The sequence below is a fragment of the Rhinatrema bivittatum genome, chromosome 7 (assembly GCF_901001135.1).
Source record: "Rhinatrema bivittatum chromosome 7, aRhiBiv1.1, whole genome shotgun sequence".
NCBI classification, from domain to species: Eukaryota; Metazoa; Chordata; class Amphibia; order Gymnophiona; family Rhinatrematidae; genus Rhinatrema; species Rhinatrema bivittatum.
In genome coordinates, this window is record NC_042621.1 from 30,535,644 (window position 1) to 30,553,587 (window position 17,944).

General features: G+C 50.1%; 1 protein-coding gene across 2 annotated transcripts in view; it reads right to left on the minus strand.

Moving 5' to 3' along the window:
• The window catches only part of DYNC1LI2 (dynein cytoplasmic 1 light intermediate chain 2), a 215,008-nt gene that overhangs the window by 144,781 nt on the left and 52,283 nt on the right, over positions 1 to 17,944 (minus strand). For both annotated transcript variants that reach the window (XM_029608195.1, XM_029608194.1), the window contains exon 5: positions 16,363 to 16,532. In XM_029608195.1, coding sequence (XP_029464055.1) covers positions 16,363 to 16,532 — 170 coding nt within the window. The remainder of the gene's footprint in view (positions 1 to 16,362; positions 16,533 to 17,944) is intronic.

A 17,944-nucleotide genomic window follows, 5' to 3' on the forward strand; every position in this document is an offset into this window, starting at 1 on the left:
TAAATTGTAGAGATATTGGGGAGTGATCTGATACCACCTGGGGTTCGATAGTCACCTCAGTGTATTGGTGTAATTGGTCCTTTGGTGTCAATATATAGTCAATACGAGACATCATTTGATGGGCTCTTGCTATGTGTGTAAAATCTTTTTCATTAGGGTGTAATATACGCCATGCATCGAGTAGCCCCAAATAATGACACAGGTAAGCTATACCCCTTCTCCGTTTCCCGTTAGGGTTTCTCTGCAGGGGTGTTTTATCCATTGAAGGGTCATGCACATAGTTAAAATCCCCTGCCACAAAGGGAACCTTGAGTATGGATATGAAGTAAGTTACTAATCTTTGTAAAAAAAAAAAAGCATGATTGTAGGCATTAGGTGCGTAAACATTACACAGGGTAATCGGCCGTGTGTTCCAAACTCCTATTAAAATAATGTATCTGCCTTCGGGGTCTGTAATTGTGTTTAAGATTTGCAAGTTGGCAGCCTTATGGATTAGTATCGCTACCCCTCCTTTGCGATGTAGTGCTGCTGCATATAAGCATGTATCCACCCATTCGCTCTTCAGCTTTTTACTCTCCTGATCGGTGAGATGCGTTTCTTGGATGCACGCCACCTCAGCCTTCAAATGTTTCAAATGATAATACTTTTTTTTGTTTCACCGGGGTACCCAATCCATTTACATTCCAAGAGAGTAACTTAGTCATTGCCCACGGTAAATACCACCTCCAGTACCAGTACTCGTAATCTGAAAGGAAGAGGCTCCCAGCCTAGCCTCCTCCTGTCCGTAACTCCGCCCATTAAAGCCATGAAGCCATGCTCATTAAACTTAGTATAAATATCCGGGTGGCACCCACCCCATGTACAATTGAGACATCCGAAAGCCCTCCAGTTGAACCAACAAGACCCCACCCCTGCTTTCTATTCCCCTCCCCCTCAACCCTTCCCTCCCCCCCGTTCTCCCATACCAGAGTCCTAGCAAACACTCCCCCTCACTCCTCCTCAGAGGGATACTGGGGTCTAGTCCAGAGGTGTTAGGGCACCTCTCCATCTCTGGCGCCAGTAAGTCTCTCCGTGAAACTTCATCAGAGATCGCAGGGATTCTCTTTCCACCGGAGACTCCCAAGCAACCGAATCCGTGTCCTGTTACCCGAATCTTCTCCCTCAGTCGTCAGATAGTTAATAAACATAACAGCAGGTCTCTGATGATATCTCAGTCGTAGTTCCGCTTGAAGAATGGAAAATTTCTCTAGTCCAGGGCCTCCTGCCCCCTGAGGGACACGTGCCTGTCTCCAAACTAAATTGTAGCCGGGATTCCAGAGGACTCTTTAGTGAACTAGAACTCATAATAACGTTAACTTTAACAGTACCTTTGATATGAGCCCTAGAACCCGCTTGACCACTACCGGGGGTTCGGCTCTAAGCAGTGGGGTCTGACCTCCAAGATCATCGCAGACTCTCATGGTGTTGGCTGACCCCATCGTCTCTGCACAAACTTCTGTGCCTCCTCAAATGTAGAGAAAGTATGCACCTTTCCTTCAACCCAGATTTTCAGCGTGGCCAGGAATTGCAGGCCGAATTTAACTTGGCCACTAATAAGGAACACAGCGGAGAAAATGTTCTCTGCATCTGGGAGACGCGTGCAGAGTAATCCTGTGTGATCCGAATTTTCTGCCCCTGGTAAGTAATTTCTCCTTTCTTTTTGTATGCCAGCCAGAGGGTTTGTTTATGCGCCCCATTCAAGATTTTGGCTATTACAATATGAAGTCGGGCGTCCTTCGCCTGTCTGGTCCCCACTCGGTGTGCCCTCTCAATATGCAGGTGGCCCTGCAGGTCCGCCAGGCCCACGGCCTCTGGCAACCAAGTCTCTAGCAGGGGACCCAGCTCGCTATCGGTGATTTGTTCAGAAAATCCATGAAAGCGAAGATTCGCCCTTCGTGACCGATTTTCTAGATCATCGATTTTTAGTAGGCATTCTTTTAATGTGGTTTCCTGCCTTACCACTCTTGCTGTGAGTGCCGTCATTTCATCCTCCGCAGTGGACACCCGCCCCTCGAGTTGCTTGATCCTGGGGTTTACCTCCGTCACCGCTTCTTTCACTTCAGCAAGTTGTGACAGGACACTAGCTAGTTTTTCGTCCAGTGTAGTCGCAATCGTATCCCTCAAAATGGACACTGTAATCTGTTCGGGAAGGGAGGGTTCTGAGTCGCCGCTCGCCGCCACCATTTTGGATTCCGCCGCTTTTCCCTTCTCCTTGTCTTTGTCCTTTTTTGTGCTTTTCGTCGCCATCAGCCGTGGAGAACGCTGCATATAATGCACTATCGACATATGCTGAGGTCCCCCAAGCAGAGTGGATGAGAGATTTAAGCCGGTAAAGCGTGATGCTGGTGGATTAGGTGAAGAGGTGCCCGGAGCTCACTAGGAGCACGTCCGCCCTAGCTCATCACCTCACGTGACCTCCAAAGGTGGCTTTTTAAATTTATTTTTCTTGATTGACTGCCATTTTAATGATTGGGTATTACGCGATGTCTGCTGTTTTGAAATATTTTATTGATATTTGGACATGTTAATTTTTATGAGTGTTTAATTGAATATTATTCTGTTCAGCAGCTGTTTTGTAACATTTTTGGTAAAACTTTACAATTATTTCTGTGTGGGGCTCTGTAGCTGCTTGGCTTATTCTGTTTTCCCAATAGGAAATGTATTAGCGTTTAGGGCCTGGTTTAATAGTTGTGTTTCTTAGATAGGGTTGTTACTGTTTGCGTGTGTTCCATAATACAGGTGTAACTTTGTGCGGGTTAGTTTGTGTGCATTATTGCAGATCCTGGAATTATGTTAGGTGCTATATTTCTCTTTCCATTTCTCCAGGTTCGCACTGCATGCAGAGTGGCTTTTTTGGTTTTCCATTCCAGTTTCTGTCTCCATATTTATAATTTGTGTTTTTTCTGTACTTGGTGAAGATCAGTTCTGGGTGTGTGACCGAGGTGAGGTATTTTACTAGCATGTAGGCATTTGTATCAATCTTATTTGTTGTGTTTTCTCAATAGGATAAGCATTAGTGGAGAGATTACTTACCTGATAATCTCGTTTTTCTTAGTGTATGCAGATGGACTCAGAACAAATGGGTATAGTGTGCCCGTGCTAGCAGTTGGAGACGGATCTGACGTCAGCACGGGGTACATATACCCCCGCAGGAAGTGCAGCAACTCAGTAATCTTCCTTGCAAAAGCTTTATGGATATATGTGTGTGACTGACCGATCGATTAAATGAACATGATTACCCTGACCGATTGATAGTAGCTGGAGACCGCCAGTGTTCTCAACCGGAAGGCATCGACACCCGGCAGGGTGAATGCCCTATATAAGAAAACATGACTTACCGTGAGTCGGTGAATCCCCATGTATACTGGCAGCCGGGCGGGATGCTGAGTCCATCTGCATACACTAAGGAAAACGAGATTATCAGGTAAGTAATCTCTCCATTTCCTAGCGTGTAGCAGATTGACTCAGAGCAAATGGGATGTACAAAACCTACTCCCGGACTGGGTGGGAGGCTGCCCGAGGTCTGTTTAGGATTGCACTCCCTGACCTGGACGTCCAGACAGTAGAATCTGGAGAAGGTATGGAGGGAGGACCACGTTGCCGCTTTACATATCTCTGCCGGCGACAGCATCCTAGTTTCTGCCCAAGAGGCCGCCTGCGCTCTGGTAGAGTGAGCCTTGACCCGTAGAGGTGGTGGTTTTCCCGCTTCTACGTAGGCCGCCTTGATAACTTCTTTGATCCAGCTGGTGATGGTTGCCCGTGAGGCCGCTTCCCCTTGCTGCTTCCCGCTGTGAAGGACGATCAGGTGGTTAGTCTTTCTACTGCTTCTGACATTTCCAGGTATCTGGACAGCAGCCTGCCGATGTCGAGATGGCGCAGTATTCGACCTTCTTCAGACTTCTTCAAACCTTCCGTGGTTGGCAAGGATATGGTTTGGTTGAGGTGGAAGTGTGAGACTACTTTGGGTTAGAAGGAAGGAACCATGCGAAGATGGATAGCCTCTGGAGCGATTCTGAGAAACGGATCACGGCAGGACAGCGCCTGTAGCTCTGAGATGCAGCGTGCTGAGCATACGGCCAGCAGGCACACCATCTTCAAGGTTAACAAACGGAGGGACAGGCCTCGAAGGGGTCTGAAGGCGGGTCCCGCTAGAATTTCCAAAACTAGGTTGAGGTTCCACAGGGGCACTGGCCACTTCAGTGGCGGGCGAATGTGACTCCTTTCAGGAAACGTGAAACGTCTGGGTATGTGGCAATGCTGCTGCCTTCACTCCTGGGACCGTAGCAGGATAGCGCTGCCACCTGAACCTTGATGGAATTGAGGGACAGACCCTTCTGGAGTCCATCTTGCAGGAAATCCAAAGTGATAGGGATTTTAGCAGCGAGTGTCGCACCAGGCTTCAAATACTCCCCAGGTCCTTATATATGTTAGTGATGTGGAGAACTTGCGTGCTCGGAGGAGTGTATCTATCACCGGCCCAGAGTATCCCCTTTTCTTCAGTCTAGCCCTCTCAATGGCCAGACCGTAAGAGAGAATTGAGCTGGATCCTCGTGGAGGATGGGACCTTGCCGCAGCAGATCCCTGTGTGAAGGCAGGGGTAGTGGATTCCCTGCCAGCAGTCTTCTCATGTCTGCGTACCAGGGTCTTCTTGGCCAGTCCGGGGCCACTAGAAGAACTAGGCCTCTGTGCCGTTGAATCTTGTGTATAATGGTGCCCAGCAGGGGCCATGGAGGAAAAGCATATATCAGGATCCCCCGAGGCCATGGCTGTACTAGAGCATCGATCCCGTGGGAGAGAGGATCTCGTCTGCCACTGAAGTACCTGGGTACTTGAGCGTTGGACCTGTCTGCTAGTAGGTCCATGCCCGAGTCCCCCACTGATCCACAATCATCTGAAACGCTGTGGGTGACAGCTGCCATTCCCCCGGGTTTAGGCTTTCTCTGCTGAGGAAGTCTGCTGTGGTGTTGTCCTTCCCGGGGATGTGGACGGCGGAGATTTCCTGGAGATTCGCCTCCGCCCAAGCCATCAGGGGGGTTATTTCTAAGGATACCTGTCAGCGTCTGGTTCCGCCCTGTTGGTTGATGTATGCCACCGTGGTGGCGTTGTCAGACATCACTCTGATCGCCCGGTTTCGAAGTCTGTGGGCAAATCGCAGGCAGGCTAGCCTGACTGCCCATGCCTCTAGTCTGTTGATGTTCCACCCCGACTCTTCTTTGTTCCACCGCCCTTGGGCGGTTAGTTCTTCGCAGTGTGCTCCCCATCCGTTCAGGCTGGCATCTGTAGTGAGTAGGGTCCAGGTTGGGGAGGACATTTTTGACACCGGCTCGTGTGGCCGGGCTGCAACCACCACCGTAGCTGATTCCGCACTCTGGCTGGTAGAGGTAGGTGTATGGAGTAGAGATGTGGTTCGGTTTTTTTTTGCCGGGTCGTTTTTTGACTCTGATACCTCGTGGTAAATTTCGGGTTTTCTCGTTCCGTTTTTTGAAAACCGGAACGAGGAAACCCGAAATCAGGCCAAAAAACGAAACGGCAAAGAAAACTTTAAAAAAACCCACCCCAAGCATTTAAAATCCGTTTTCTACGTAAATACAAACTACCCCCCCATCCCGATCCCTCCCCAAGACTTACTAAGTACATCCCTGGTGGTCCAGCGCGGTCCCCGGGTTCCATTTGCCGTGCCGTGCCCGTGATAATTCAAGCCGTGCTCTGTAAAATGGTGCCGAATAGCCTCTGAACTACCATGTCACAGGGGCTACCGGCGCCATTGGTCAGCCCCTGTCACATGGCCATCGGCGCCATCTTGTGCTCCTGTCATGTGACTGGAGCTGACCAATGGCGCCGAAAGCCTCTGTGACATAGTATGGGCAAAGGCTATCGGCGCCATTTTGATTACTGGCAGCCGACAGCGAAATCGCTTTCGGACCCCTGCTGGAGCCCCAGGGATTATTGGCAAGCCTTGGGGGGGTCAAGAGCCCCCTCCTGACCCCCCCAAGGCTTGCCAATAATCCCTGGGGGTCCAGCAGGGGTCCGAAAGCGATTTCGCTGTCTGCTGCCAGTAATCAAAATGGCGCCGATAGCCTTTGCCCATACTATGTCACAGAGGCTTTCGGCGCCATTGGTCAGCTCCAGTCACATGACAGGAGCACAAGATGGCGCCGATGGCCATGTGACAGGGGCTGACCAATGGCGCCGGTAGCCCCTGTGACATGGTAGTTCAGAGGCTATTCGGCACCATTTTACAGAGCACGGCTTGAATTATCACGGGCACGGATCGGCAAATGGAACCCGGGGACCGCGCTGGACCACCAGGGATGTACTTAGTAAGTCTTGGGGAGGGATCGGGATCGGGGGGGGGGGGGGTGTTGTATTATAGCTTATTTTAATGTTTGGGGTGGTTTGGGGTGGTTTTTAATTTAAAAAAAAAAAAGTGTCCCTCTCCCCATGCAAACCCGAAAAACAAAATTTCCCCGAAATTCGGGGAAAATTCTTTTCGGGTTTCGGGGTCACCGAAACCACAACGAAATAGGAAATTTCGTTGTGATTTTCAAATTCTGGAGATAAACGAACCACATGTCTAGTATGGAGTAGTTCTGTGATCGTGGGCTCCACCGAGATAGGAGGGCGCGTTGTAATGGTCTCATATAAGACCGCACCCATGGTACCACCTCCAGAGTGGATGCAATGAGGCAGAGGACCTGTAGGTAATCCCAAGCTGTGGGCCGGGTGGCGCTCAGCAGGGCCTGCAGACGATTCCGTAGTTTTGATCTCCTCTTGGAGGTCAGGCTGACCTTGTCTTCCTGGGTGTCGAATCGGACTCCTAGGTATTCCAGCGACTGGGAAGGCTGTAGGGAACTCTTGTTTGTGTTGACTACCCATCCTAGGCTTTCCACAAGAGATATAACTCTGTTGGTTGCCTGGTGGCTCTCCTCCGGTGATTTTGCCCTGATCAGCCAATTGTCCAGGTAGGGATGGACGAGAATTCCTTCCTTCCTTCGTGACGCCGCCACTACTACTATGACCATGGTAAAGGTCCGCGGCGCGGTGGCTAACCCAAAGGGTAAAGCTCGGAACTGGAAGTGTTGGCCCAGGACTTTGAAGCGTAAGTAGCACTGGTGATCTCAATGGATTGGGATATGCAAGTAGGCTTCTGACAGGTCCAGGGATGTGAGAAACTCCCCTGGCTGTATTGCACTTTTGACTGACCGCAGAGTTTCCATGCGAAAGCTGGGGACCCGTAGGTGTCGGTTGACCGACTTGAGGTCCAGGACGGGCCTGAAAGTGCCCTCTTTCTTGGGTACTATGAAATAAATGGAATAATGCCCAGAATTTATCTCCCATGCAGGCACTGGGATTATGGCTTTTAGGGACAGGAGCCTCCGCAAGTTAACTTCCAGTGCCGCCCTCATGAGGGGTGGACAAGGAGATTCCACAAACTTGTCTGGCGGAAGCCGAAGAAAGTCCAGGTAGTACCCTTCTCGGATGATGGCGAGGACCCACTGGTCCGAGGTGATCTCGACCCACCTGCGGTAGAAGAGGGTTAGCCTGCCCCCTATGGCTTCTACCCTCAGATGGGTCGGCTGATTCTCATTGTTGGGTGCGGCCGGGACGAGAACCCGAGCTGGTTCTCTTGTTGTGCTTAGGCCGAAAGGACTGGTTCCTGGCCTGAGAACGAGGTGCTTGGTAGCGAGCCCTGTAAGGGTTGAAGCGCTGAGAGTTTCTACCTCTGGATGGCCTAGGAAAAGAACGCTGGCTCCTCCTTGACCTGTCTTCTGGTAGACGGGGTAATGGAGAGGCGCCCCATCTATTAGCCAGTTTCTCGAGATCGAGATCCGAACAGGAGAGATCCCTTAAAGGGCATTCTTGTGAGGCGTGTCTTGGAGGAAGAGTCGGCTGCCCAATTACGTAGCCAGAGCTGTCTCCTGGCTGCCACTGAGGATGACACTCCCTTGGCTGCCGTACGGACTAGGTCGGAGGCTGCGTCAGTGAGGAAGGAGAGAGCTGATTCCATTTCTTCTCCCGGGGTGTTGTTCCTAGCTTGTGATAAACAGGAACGCGTCACCACGGTGCAGCAGGTCGCAATTCGTAGGGACATGGCTGCCACTTCAAAGGCTTGTTTCAGAATGGCGTCCATGCGCCGGTCATGTGCATCCTTGAGGGCCGCTCTCCCCTCCACCGGAATGGTGGTGCGCTTCACAATTGCGCTAACTATGGCGTCTACCTTGGGGCACGCCAGCAGCTCCTTGGTCGCCGGGTCCAGGGGGTACATGCCAGACAAGGCCCGACCCCCTTTGAATGAGGCCTCCGGCGCATTCCATTCCAGATCGATTAGCTGCTGTGCTGCTTGTAGGAGGGGAAAATGGTGAGCCGTTTGACGCAGGCCCTCTAACAGGGGGGGTTCATTCTAGGTTCCCCTGGGGTGTCCTGGCCCGGGATAGCCAGTTCCAACAGGCATTGAGAGACCAGGCCTGGGAGATCCTCTTTAAGAAAGAAGCGTCTCATGGTTCGATACGGTTCTATCCCAGAGGGAAGCTCTCCCTCCTCGGGGGGGCTCACCCTCTCTTCCCTCAGAACAATCTGAATCCCCATAAGTGGGGCTTCTGGGTGGCGAGTGGCCGTGCCTAGGCCTTGAGGGTCCAGGGGCGGGGTCCTCCAGTACGTATGGGTCTGTTCGGGGATCAGACTGCATCTTGACAAAGGCATGAATCCCCTTGAATAATTTCGCCCAGGAGAGCGAAGCAGGTTCTAGCCTTAGGGGCATCAGGTCTCTCGGGTTCTCTGGCTGCTCACCGCTGCCTGCTAGGTCCGGGGTGTTCCCTGAGGAACTGGCAAGTACGTTGGTCTGGGACCGGCCCTGGCCTGGAACTCCCAGGGCCTCCTCACATTGGGCGTCTGCTTCCTCGCTCTGTGTGGCTCTGAGGTTGCATGCTGAGCAGAGGCCTAGAGCTCTTATGCCTGATTCTGGAGGTGCCGGCTCTGCGGACGCATGGGCTCTCCTACGCTCCATCGCGTCTGTTATCTCTATGCGCCTTATAATATGCGCGAAGATGTGCGCTTATCAATATGCACTTATGAACGTGCGCCCATGGACGTGCGCCTATCACCGTGGGCTTAGCAGCGTGTGCTCATCAACGTGCGCCTATCAAGTGTCTTCGATGTGCGCCTCTATCCAATATGCGCCCAATTATTTTCGAGCGCCCAACATATGCCCCCGTCGCCTGTGCGCTCAGTCTGGCCTGAACGCTAGAGCGAGGCGACGAACCAGGGAAATGGTGATGGCGAGCAGGCAGGCAAGATGGCGACCTCCTTGGCAGGCTGCCACGTAGGCAGACCCCGCTAATCCTCGCTTCCTCGGAGACCCACAAGTAAAGATGTACGCCTTACCTTGTCTTTGGCGCTTCCCGGCTGCGACCCGGGTGGTCTCCGGCTGCGGGGGGAGAGGGAGATTACCGTCACCGCCGCGCTCGAGGAAGTGCACCCGCTGCCTCTAGGCCGCGCCCGAACTCGTCTCGCTCGGGGGCCAAGTCCGCACCGGGACAGAGGCTGCCTCTGTGCCGCGCCCGAGCCCTTCTCATTCGGGGGCTAGGTCCCTGCTGCGAATCGGCCACCGGTCCGAGGTTCTTACCTCCGAGGGACCACGGAAATCACCTCGGGAAACTCAACTGGGGGAGGGACCGAATGGTATCACCGCAGGAGCGTGGGGCTCGTCTTCAGGTAGGATTCTGCTATGAAGTTTAGTCGTTAAAATTTGGAAAAACGCTCAGCGAGTGTGAGGTAGCTCCAAACTGCTTTGGAGATGGAAATTACTGAGTTGCTGCACTTCCTGCGGGGGTATATGTACCCCGTGCTGACGTCAGATCAGTCTCCAACTGCTAGCACGAGCACACTATAGCCATTTGTTCTGAGTCCATCTGCTACACGCTAGGAAATGGTAAATTACTGTCTTTTCATAAGGAAGGCTATTGTGCCTGGTAGTAAAGGGAGTTTGTTTTGCTTTTACTGAGATGTCATCAGAACCAGAATATCTTTTTTGTATGGTGAGTTGTACGTGTAATGCCTTAGATCTGCTCTGCACTCATTACTGGGTGTTGAGGGGATTCCTGTGGATGCAGAATGCATGTTTACATTTAGCCCCGTAATGGTCACATGTTCGGTGTGACACGCATGTGAGAACCATTTGTCAGGTGTGTCCTGGCCAAAAAAAGGTTGAGAACCACTGATCTACGGAAACACCGTTTACGGTAAGCAAACTTGCTTTTTCCCATTGATAGCAGGGCTGAATTAGCCATGCTGTCTGAGAGTCCCAGGCTTCCGGGTTGTGACCATATACTACGTATTAGGAGTTCAGGACGCCAATCCATAGGAAGAGTAGACAGTCTCATCGGTTTTGAAGGGTTGACAAGACTGCTGAGCCCAGTGCCGCATCAGAGGCCGCTTGTTGCTGAAGACAACAGTGTGATGGGAAGGTATGAATGGAGGACCAAGTAGCTGTTTTGCAGATGTCCAGTAATGGAATCTTGTTTAAGTAGGCAACTGATGCTGCTGTGGCATGTATATGATGTGCATGAGGCCTCTTGTCGAGTTTGATTGAACGCTTTTGATAGCAATACTGAATGCATTGCGATAACCAACTGGCGATGGTTCTCTTAGAGACTGGTTGACCAGGGTCGTTTGGGTTAAAGGAAAGGAAGAGCTGAGAAGGTCTGGAAGGAGATTGAGTTCTTTGTTTATAGTAAGCTAGATCTCGTTTACAGTTGAGCGAGTGTAAGAGTCGATCTCGCTCATTGTGATGAGGCTTCAGCATGAAGATTGGTAGAGTGATGGTCTGATTGAGATGAAAAGCGGAGACCACCTTGGGAAGGAAGGTGGGATGAGATCGAAGGGTAATCTTATTGTGGTAAAACTCCAAGTAAGGAGGGTAGTGAACCAAGGCTTGCAATTCACTCTCCTAGCTGATGTGATGGCCACCCGGAATACCGTTTTCCAGGTGAGGTATTTGACATGACACGTGTCTAAGGCTCGAAGGGAGACATCATGAGCTGCTCTAGGATAATGTTCAGATCCGAGGGTACAGGTGGCTTCATCACCGGCGGTCGGAGGTGAAGCATGCCCCGCATGAATCTGGAGACCAAAGGATGATTGGAAATGGGAAGGCCATTGTGAGGGTGATGAAAATCCGCAATAGCACTGATATGCACGCTGATGTGGTAGCCGGACCAGCTTGGTAAAGAGTATGGAGGTACTCCAGGAGATGTATAGCGGTAGAGGAGAACCAATCTAGATTCCGTGGTTTACACCAAACAGCGTAGCAATGCCATTTCCCTGCATAGTTGCATCTGGTTGAAGATTTTCTAGATGCGATGAGTATATCTTTTACCTATGAAGGTAGACCAGGTGGTTTAATATTTGCCTTTCAATCTCCACGCCATCAGATGGAGGGATTGACGCATTGGATGGAGGATGGATCCCCCTTCTTGTATTAGTAGTTGTTAGTGGGCCCCCAGCGGGATCGGTGGGCATATGGAAAGTCGAATGAGATACGCATACCATGGTTGCCTCGGCCAAGCCAGAGCTATGAAAATCATGTCTGCTATGTCTTGAATACATTTCTGAACTGTCCTGGATATGAGCGGTACGGGAGGATAGGCATACAGCAAGCCCTTCGTCCATGGAATAAGGAAAGCATCCGGGGCGTACTGAAAGTTGCTGGGGTAAATGGAGCAAAAGACTTGTGCTTGCCAGTTTTCTTCCGTGGCAAAGAGGTCGATTGCTGGGAAGCCCCACTGTTGGAATGAGGTGAGGGCTACCTCTCGATTTAAAGTCCATTCGTGCGGGTGAAAAACCCTGCTCAGGCGATCCGCCGTGACATTGTCCAGACCGGTAAATAGGTGGCCTGGAGTGATACCTCGGATGCGTTCGCCCAATGGAGTATCCGAAGTGCTTCTCGACAGAGTGTCCATGAATAAGACCCTCTTCCTTGTTTATGTAAAACATGGTGACTTGGTTGTCTGTGTATACCATGTGACATCTTCTCTGGATTTGAGAGGAGAAGGTCTGTAGTGCTCTCCAAATTGCGCATAACTCTAGGAGGTTGATCTGGTATTTGGATTCCTGGGGAGACCACAACCCCTGAGTTTTGAGATCGGCGAGATGGGCTCCCCCCCCCAACCTTTCCTGGAGGCATCTGTCGTATTAGTTGACGAGGAGGCACTCGGAAGGGGACTTCTGAGGATAGGTTGGTGGGAGAGAGTCACCATTTAATGTCTGTGATCATTGGTCTGGTTAGGTGTATCCTGGTTGTTGGCGGTTATAGGAACTGAGACCATTGATGTTTTAGGCCCCATTGTAAGCGGCGCATGTGGAGTCTCGTGTGGGGGACCACAAGAAAGCTGCCACCATATGTCCCAACAGTTGAAGTATTTGACGTGCCGAGGTATGAGATTGGCTGCACAACCTCTGCGCCAGGCAGGAGAGAGGAGTCTGTCCTGTGGAAGGTAGGCTCTCTCTTCTACCATATTGATGAGGGCCCCAATGAATTGCAGTGAGTGGGTAGGTTGTGGATGCAATTTTTCGTAGTTTATTAAGAACTCCAGGGTTTGTAGGCAGTTGATTTATTTTATTTAACATTTTTATATACCGAAATTCATGCAGTTACATATCACTTCGGTTTACATTAGAACATTAACAAGCATGTAAGAATGCGATTACATCGAACAGGGAGATAAACTTGATCATGTGCACTATGTGCGCCCGTAGAGTAGTCTGGTCTGATGCCACTAATAGCCAGTCGTCCAGTTAGGGAAAGATCTGGATTGATAGTTGTCTGAGGGGAGCCACCACCACCGCTAAACATTTAGTAAATACCCTCGGGGCTGAGGATAGGCCAAAGGGTAGGACATGGCACTGACAGTGTTTGTTCTGAACTCGAAAACAGAGGTAGCACCAGGAGGAGAGGTGCATGGGTGTATGGGAGTATGCCTCCTTCAGGTCGATGGAACACATCCAGTCGTCGGGTTGCAGGAGAGGCAGGATGTTTTTGAGAGAGGTAATCTTGAACTTCTCTTTCTGAATATATTTGTGGAGGTTCCATAAATCAAGAATGGGATGAAGGCTGCCTGACGTTTTTGGGATGAGAAAGTATTGGGAATAGAATCCCTGATTCCGTTGTTGAGGGATTTTTTGAACAGACCTTTGTAGTAAAAGGCTTGAGATTTCTGCCCGGAGGGATGGTAATTGTGTCGATGTACTTCGAAGAGGAGGTACATGAGGAAGGGATGGAAGAGCTATGAAATTCAGGCGATAAACTTCTCGGATGATGTCGAGAACCCAACGAGCTGAGGTGATAGACTCCCAATTGCTGTAAAAATATTGGAAGCGACCTCCTATGAAGGGCAGCGGGGGTGGCTCGATGAGACTCAAAAAGCAGGCGGCTGTTTTTGTGGAGCTTACGGGCTTTGCCTAGGCTGTCTGTTGACGTGGACGTCACCGTGACTGATGGGGTTGACTTGAGGGTCTTGGTTGACCGTAATGCGGCGACCTATATGCAGGAAAAGGTCTGAATTGTCCTCTCAGGTAGGATCTTCTTTTGAAGGAAGGGTAAAACCTTCGAGCCGCTGCGTGATGCTCAGAGGGGGAAGTGAGAGAGTACGGCAGTACTTTGCTCTTTAAGGTGGGAAACTGTTTCCCCAAACTTGTCGCCGAACAAATTGTCTCCCATGCAAGGTGTCTGCTAGCTTGTCATGGACATCTTCGCGAATCGCGCTTGCCCCTTAACCAGGCTAGGCGTCTGGCAGCAATGGCAGCTGAAGGCCTCGCAGAGGATTCGAATGCCTCGTAAACTGACCACAGCAGATGGCGTAGGCCTTCAGCAAGGTGTCCCTGGCCGAGAGACAAACTGGACATAACTTCTGTAGACACTCATACAAGTACTGCGTCATATAGAATTGATGGTGGTGGATTTTCGTGGACAACATGAAAACGTGGTAAACTCTACGCCCAAAGTCATCCATGTATTTATGATCCATGCCGGGAGGTGCATTTGCATGAAGTTTCGATCGTTTTGCCTTTGCCAATGCAGACTACTACAATAGAACTGTGGGGTAGCTGCGTGGAGTCGTAAATGGGAGAGTTCCTCATTTGAAATTTCAGATCCGTCTTTTGTGATGCGGCCATGACAGAAAAAGAGGTTTCCCCACATCTTGTGGAGGACTCCGTCCAAAACTGGATAGGGCGGTAAAGCCGTCAGATCTCAAAGATTTTTAAGATTCCTAACACCTCGGCCCATGGATCCGGAATTTTACCGATTTCCCACTTTTTCAATGAATTTTGCATAGGAGAGATCCTCCAGTGGCGAATATGGTTCTGGCAATCCCTCTGGTGGATCCAAGGGCATGCCTGTAGAGGAACTTGGAGATGTGGATGAGATTTGCGAATCCGGACTGTGTGGGGGAACTGGAGCCAGAGATTTATTTATTTATTTTATTTATTAAAGGCTTTTATATACCGACTTTCTTGATACAAATCAAATCAACTCGGTTTTCATCGAACTAAGCAGTAACTATAACCAACCAATCAACAAGAGACAATTTGAAGGAGTATAAAGTTACATTATAACAAGGATGCCTTAACTGGGAGTAGGAAATAAGAAAGGGAGAACTAGGATAAAGTATTATATACAAGAGAGTATGGGAGGGAGGCAAGAAGATGGAAAGTTGGCCAGGTCAGTTGGTCTAGGAGTTGTCGTCGCCGGTGGTTTGGATCTTGCTTGCAGAGATTCCATATCCTCAAAGGAGCAGCTTAGGGCATGTGAAATCTGCAGCATGGCCCTGGATGCCAGATTACCTGGTTGTGGAGGCATCTGACCAACAGTTGATGGAGGACTCGCAGGCAGTGCTGCCAGATATCCTGCGCGTCAGTGCGCTTCAAACGAGGACCAGGTGGAATGATAGGAGACAGTCTATGTCTCTATTGGAGCGGTACCTGCATCTGAGGCGACAACCTTTTGCTTCAGGATACAGAGGATAAGTCTAAGAAGGAGTCTCCACTCCCCAATGGACCTCTTGAGGATGAGGAATCCGGGTCAGACAAGAGCTCTATCTCCACATCAGGGCTTTTTCATGGCTGCTTAGATGGTATGAAGTGGCCAGAGCCCTCAGAATGAGTGGATGGGGTCCTGTGAGTATGCTTGGTCTGTTCAGACTGCTTAGGACGTGATAAATGGTCTTTATGGCTGGGCTGCGTCATTCGCGTTGTGGCATGCGTCAAAGTGTGCGTCTGGTGTGTCGAATGCGGACACTTCTTGTGCGCCGTGCGGTCCGAGTCCATCGAGGGCGCTGCACGCGTCGAGGGCGCCGGAGGCTTCGGACGCTCTGGTTGCATCGAGCGCATCGACGGCTTTTGGGCCGAATGGCACGGACGATCAGGAGCAGGTCCTTGAGTCCCAATCGACGCATCAGAGGGTCTTTTGTCCCGTGGAGGCAACTGAGTCTAACCTGGGCCCGGCGTGGCACAGAGGGGGTCCGGTGGGCCAAATGAGGAGGCCCTCTTTGTCAACGTCTTCTGCTTCTTCTTCACCAGTCCCGGCGAGGAGTGCGGGCCTTGTCGGGGCATAGGAGCCTGATCGCAGCCGCGCCATTATTTCGGTGCACTGACGCTGCGCCCGGGGGGACATCCGACCATAGTCTCAGCAAGAGGCTTGGTTGCGGTCCGGCCCAAGGCAAATGTAGCAATAGTTATGCCCATCAGTGATGGACATAGCTTTGCCACATTGGCAGTATTTGAAACCTGATGGCTTCAGAGCCATCGTGGGCAAAAAACTCGAAAAAAGTGAGGAAAAAAGTGAGAGGAAAAAACCCTGCATGCAAAACGGCTCGCAGAAAAAAAAAAAAAAAAGAGACTGAGGGAAAATGGAGATTTGCGCAGGAAGACGAATGCACAGTCGCACAGTCAAAGCTCTGTGACTCACAGAGGAAAACTCCGCCTACTCCGGTCACATGCATACTCCCAGACAGCATGGCTAATTCAGCCCTATCGACAGGAAAAAAAAAAAAAAAAAAGAGGGCTGCAGAAAGGAAGAAGGGAAGACTATGTTTACGGCAAGGAGAGGGAGATGAGGATGTGTGTGTGAAGGATGAAGAAAGGAGAATGATGGGACTGCAATACATGGAAAACACATTTGTACCATGGTGAGTATGAGACAAGAATTTTTGGATCTCAGTTTGCGGAAGTAAATCACCTCTTAGATGCTTAGGATTTTCACATCACACACCCATGAAACAAAACAAAAAAATCATCCCTTAAATCTCAACAATCAACACTCCAGCGTACCTTTGTGCAAACAACCAAAACAGGTATGCCCAGGTTGTGAGTCAGAATATTTTCTCCAAGAGGGAGGATGATGTTTTCATCTTCTTGTCCAGACACTGATGGGGCTCTTCTCTGTGGCGAGCCCTGCAATGTTTCCTCAGGTTCAACATACTCCTGAAAATCTTTCACCACTGCCAGAGCAACAAGAAAACACAACATATGACACAGACATGAGAAAAGGTGAAAACCATGACTATGGATAATGCGGCAGCAAGAACTCCACTGGCATAGAAATCAAGATGGCTATCTTAAAGCAATACATTGTTTCAAATAGAGAAATTACTTACCTGATAATTTCCTTTCCTTTAGTGAAGGGTAGGTCAATATCAATGAGTGGGCTGGAAGAAATGATGTCACACTGCTGAATGGCTGCCTAAGGACCACACTCCGGGCTCTGATTTACTAAATCCCTCTCCCAGCACTGTCATTGGGTTGCTGACTTGCTATCAAATCTTCCTCCCTGCCTCCCGAAGCAGTGAGTACGTCAGCACGAAAAATCGATTGACTTAAAACAATTTTTCTTTAATGCTGCCGTGGCAAAAAAGCTGGAGGGCTCGGTTGAGGAAAATGGAGGCTGTGAGCTGTGCTAATTGACGGGACTGCCAGGACTCGAGGTGCCGGATGATGATTTGCGGATGCCCAAGATCCCCCTATTCAGGTCCAATTTTCAAGCTTGGTTCAGTGAGCTGAGGGCAGATATGGGCTCCCTAAAGCACGAACTTAAATCGATTGTAGGAGAGCTGAAACAGGAGCATGCCGAGCTGGGGGACCGGGGTAATGAAGTGGGGAACAGATTGGAGGCGCAGGAGAGTGCTAGCGAGACTGTTCAGTGGGATATGAAACAACCACAAGAGGACAATGCTGTACTTAAAGATTCGGTGGAAGACTTAGGTCCCTGAAGAAGCTGCCTATAATGATTACGTATAGGTTGTCTCAGATATCTGCACTCTGATTTTGAATTCGGCCAAGGGTGCAGAACAAACACCTACAATAATGCTGGATAGAGTATACAGATCGCTGGCTCGCCTGCGGGGAAATGTACCTAGAGATATTGTTGTGTGCTTTCATGAATATATCAAAAGGAAAAAGTGATGGCCCAGGCGAGGAAATTGAAGTAAATTAAGTGGCGCGGCCACAAGGTAGAAGTGTTTCAGGATCTTTCACCGATCACAATTAAGAAACGGCGCGATTTCAGAGACGTGCTACAAGTTCTGAGGGATGGTAACCACTGCTATAAATGGTTGTTCCCGCTTGGATTACAATTTTCCATAAATGGAGTGGCCAAGGTCAAATCAGTGGAGTCAAAGATACTTCAGGCAGCTGACTTGGTGAAAAGCATGGATCACATTGCTAGATCTTCTTCTGTTCAGCTCAGTAGAGGGACTGCTTCCAAGTGGCAGAGTGTGCAATATGGTGGAAAGCATTTGAGGAGGCACTCAGGGGGTTCTTCTTCAGCCAGGGATGCTGCGACCTGAGCAAAGTGAAGAACCACTGTGGACATAGCCAGTTTTGATTACTGATTTGGTGTTACTGTTCAAATTGT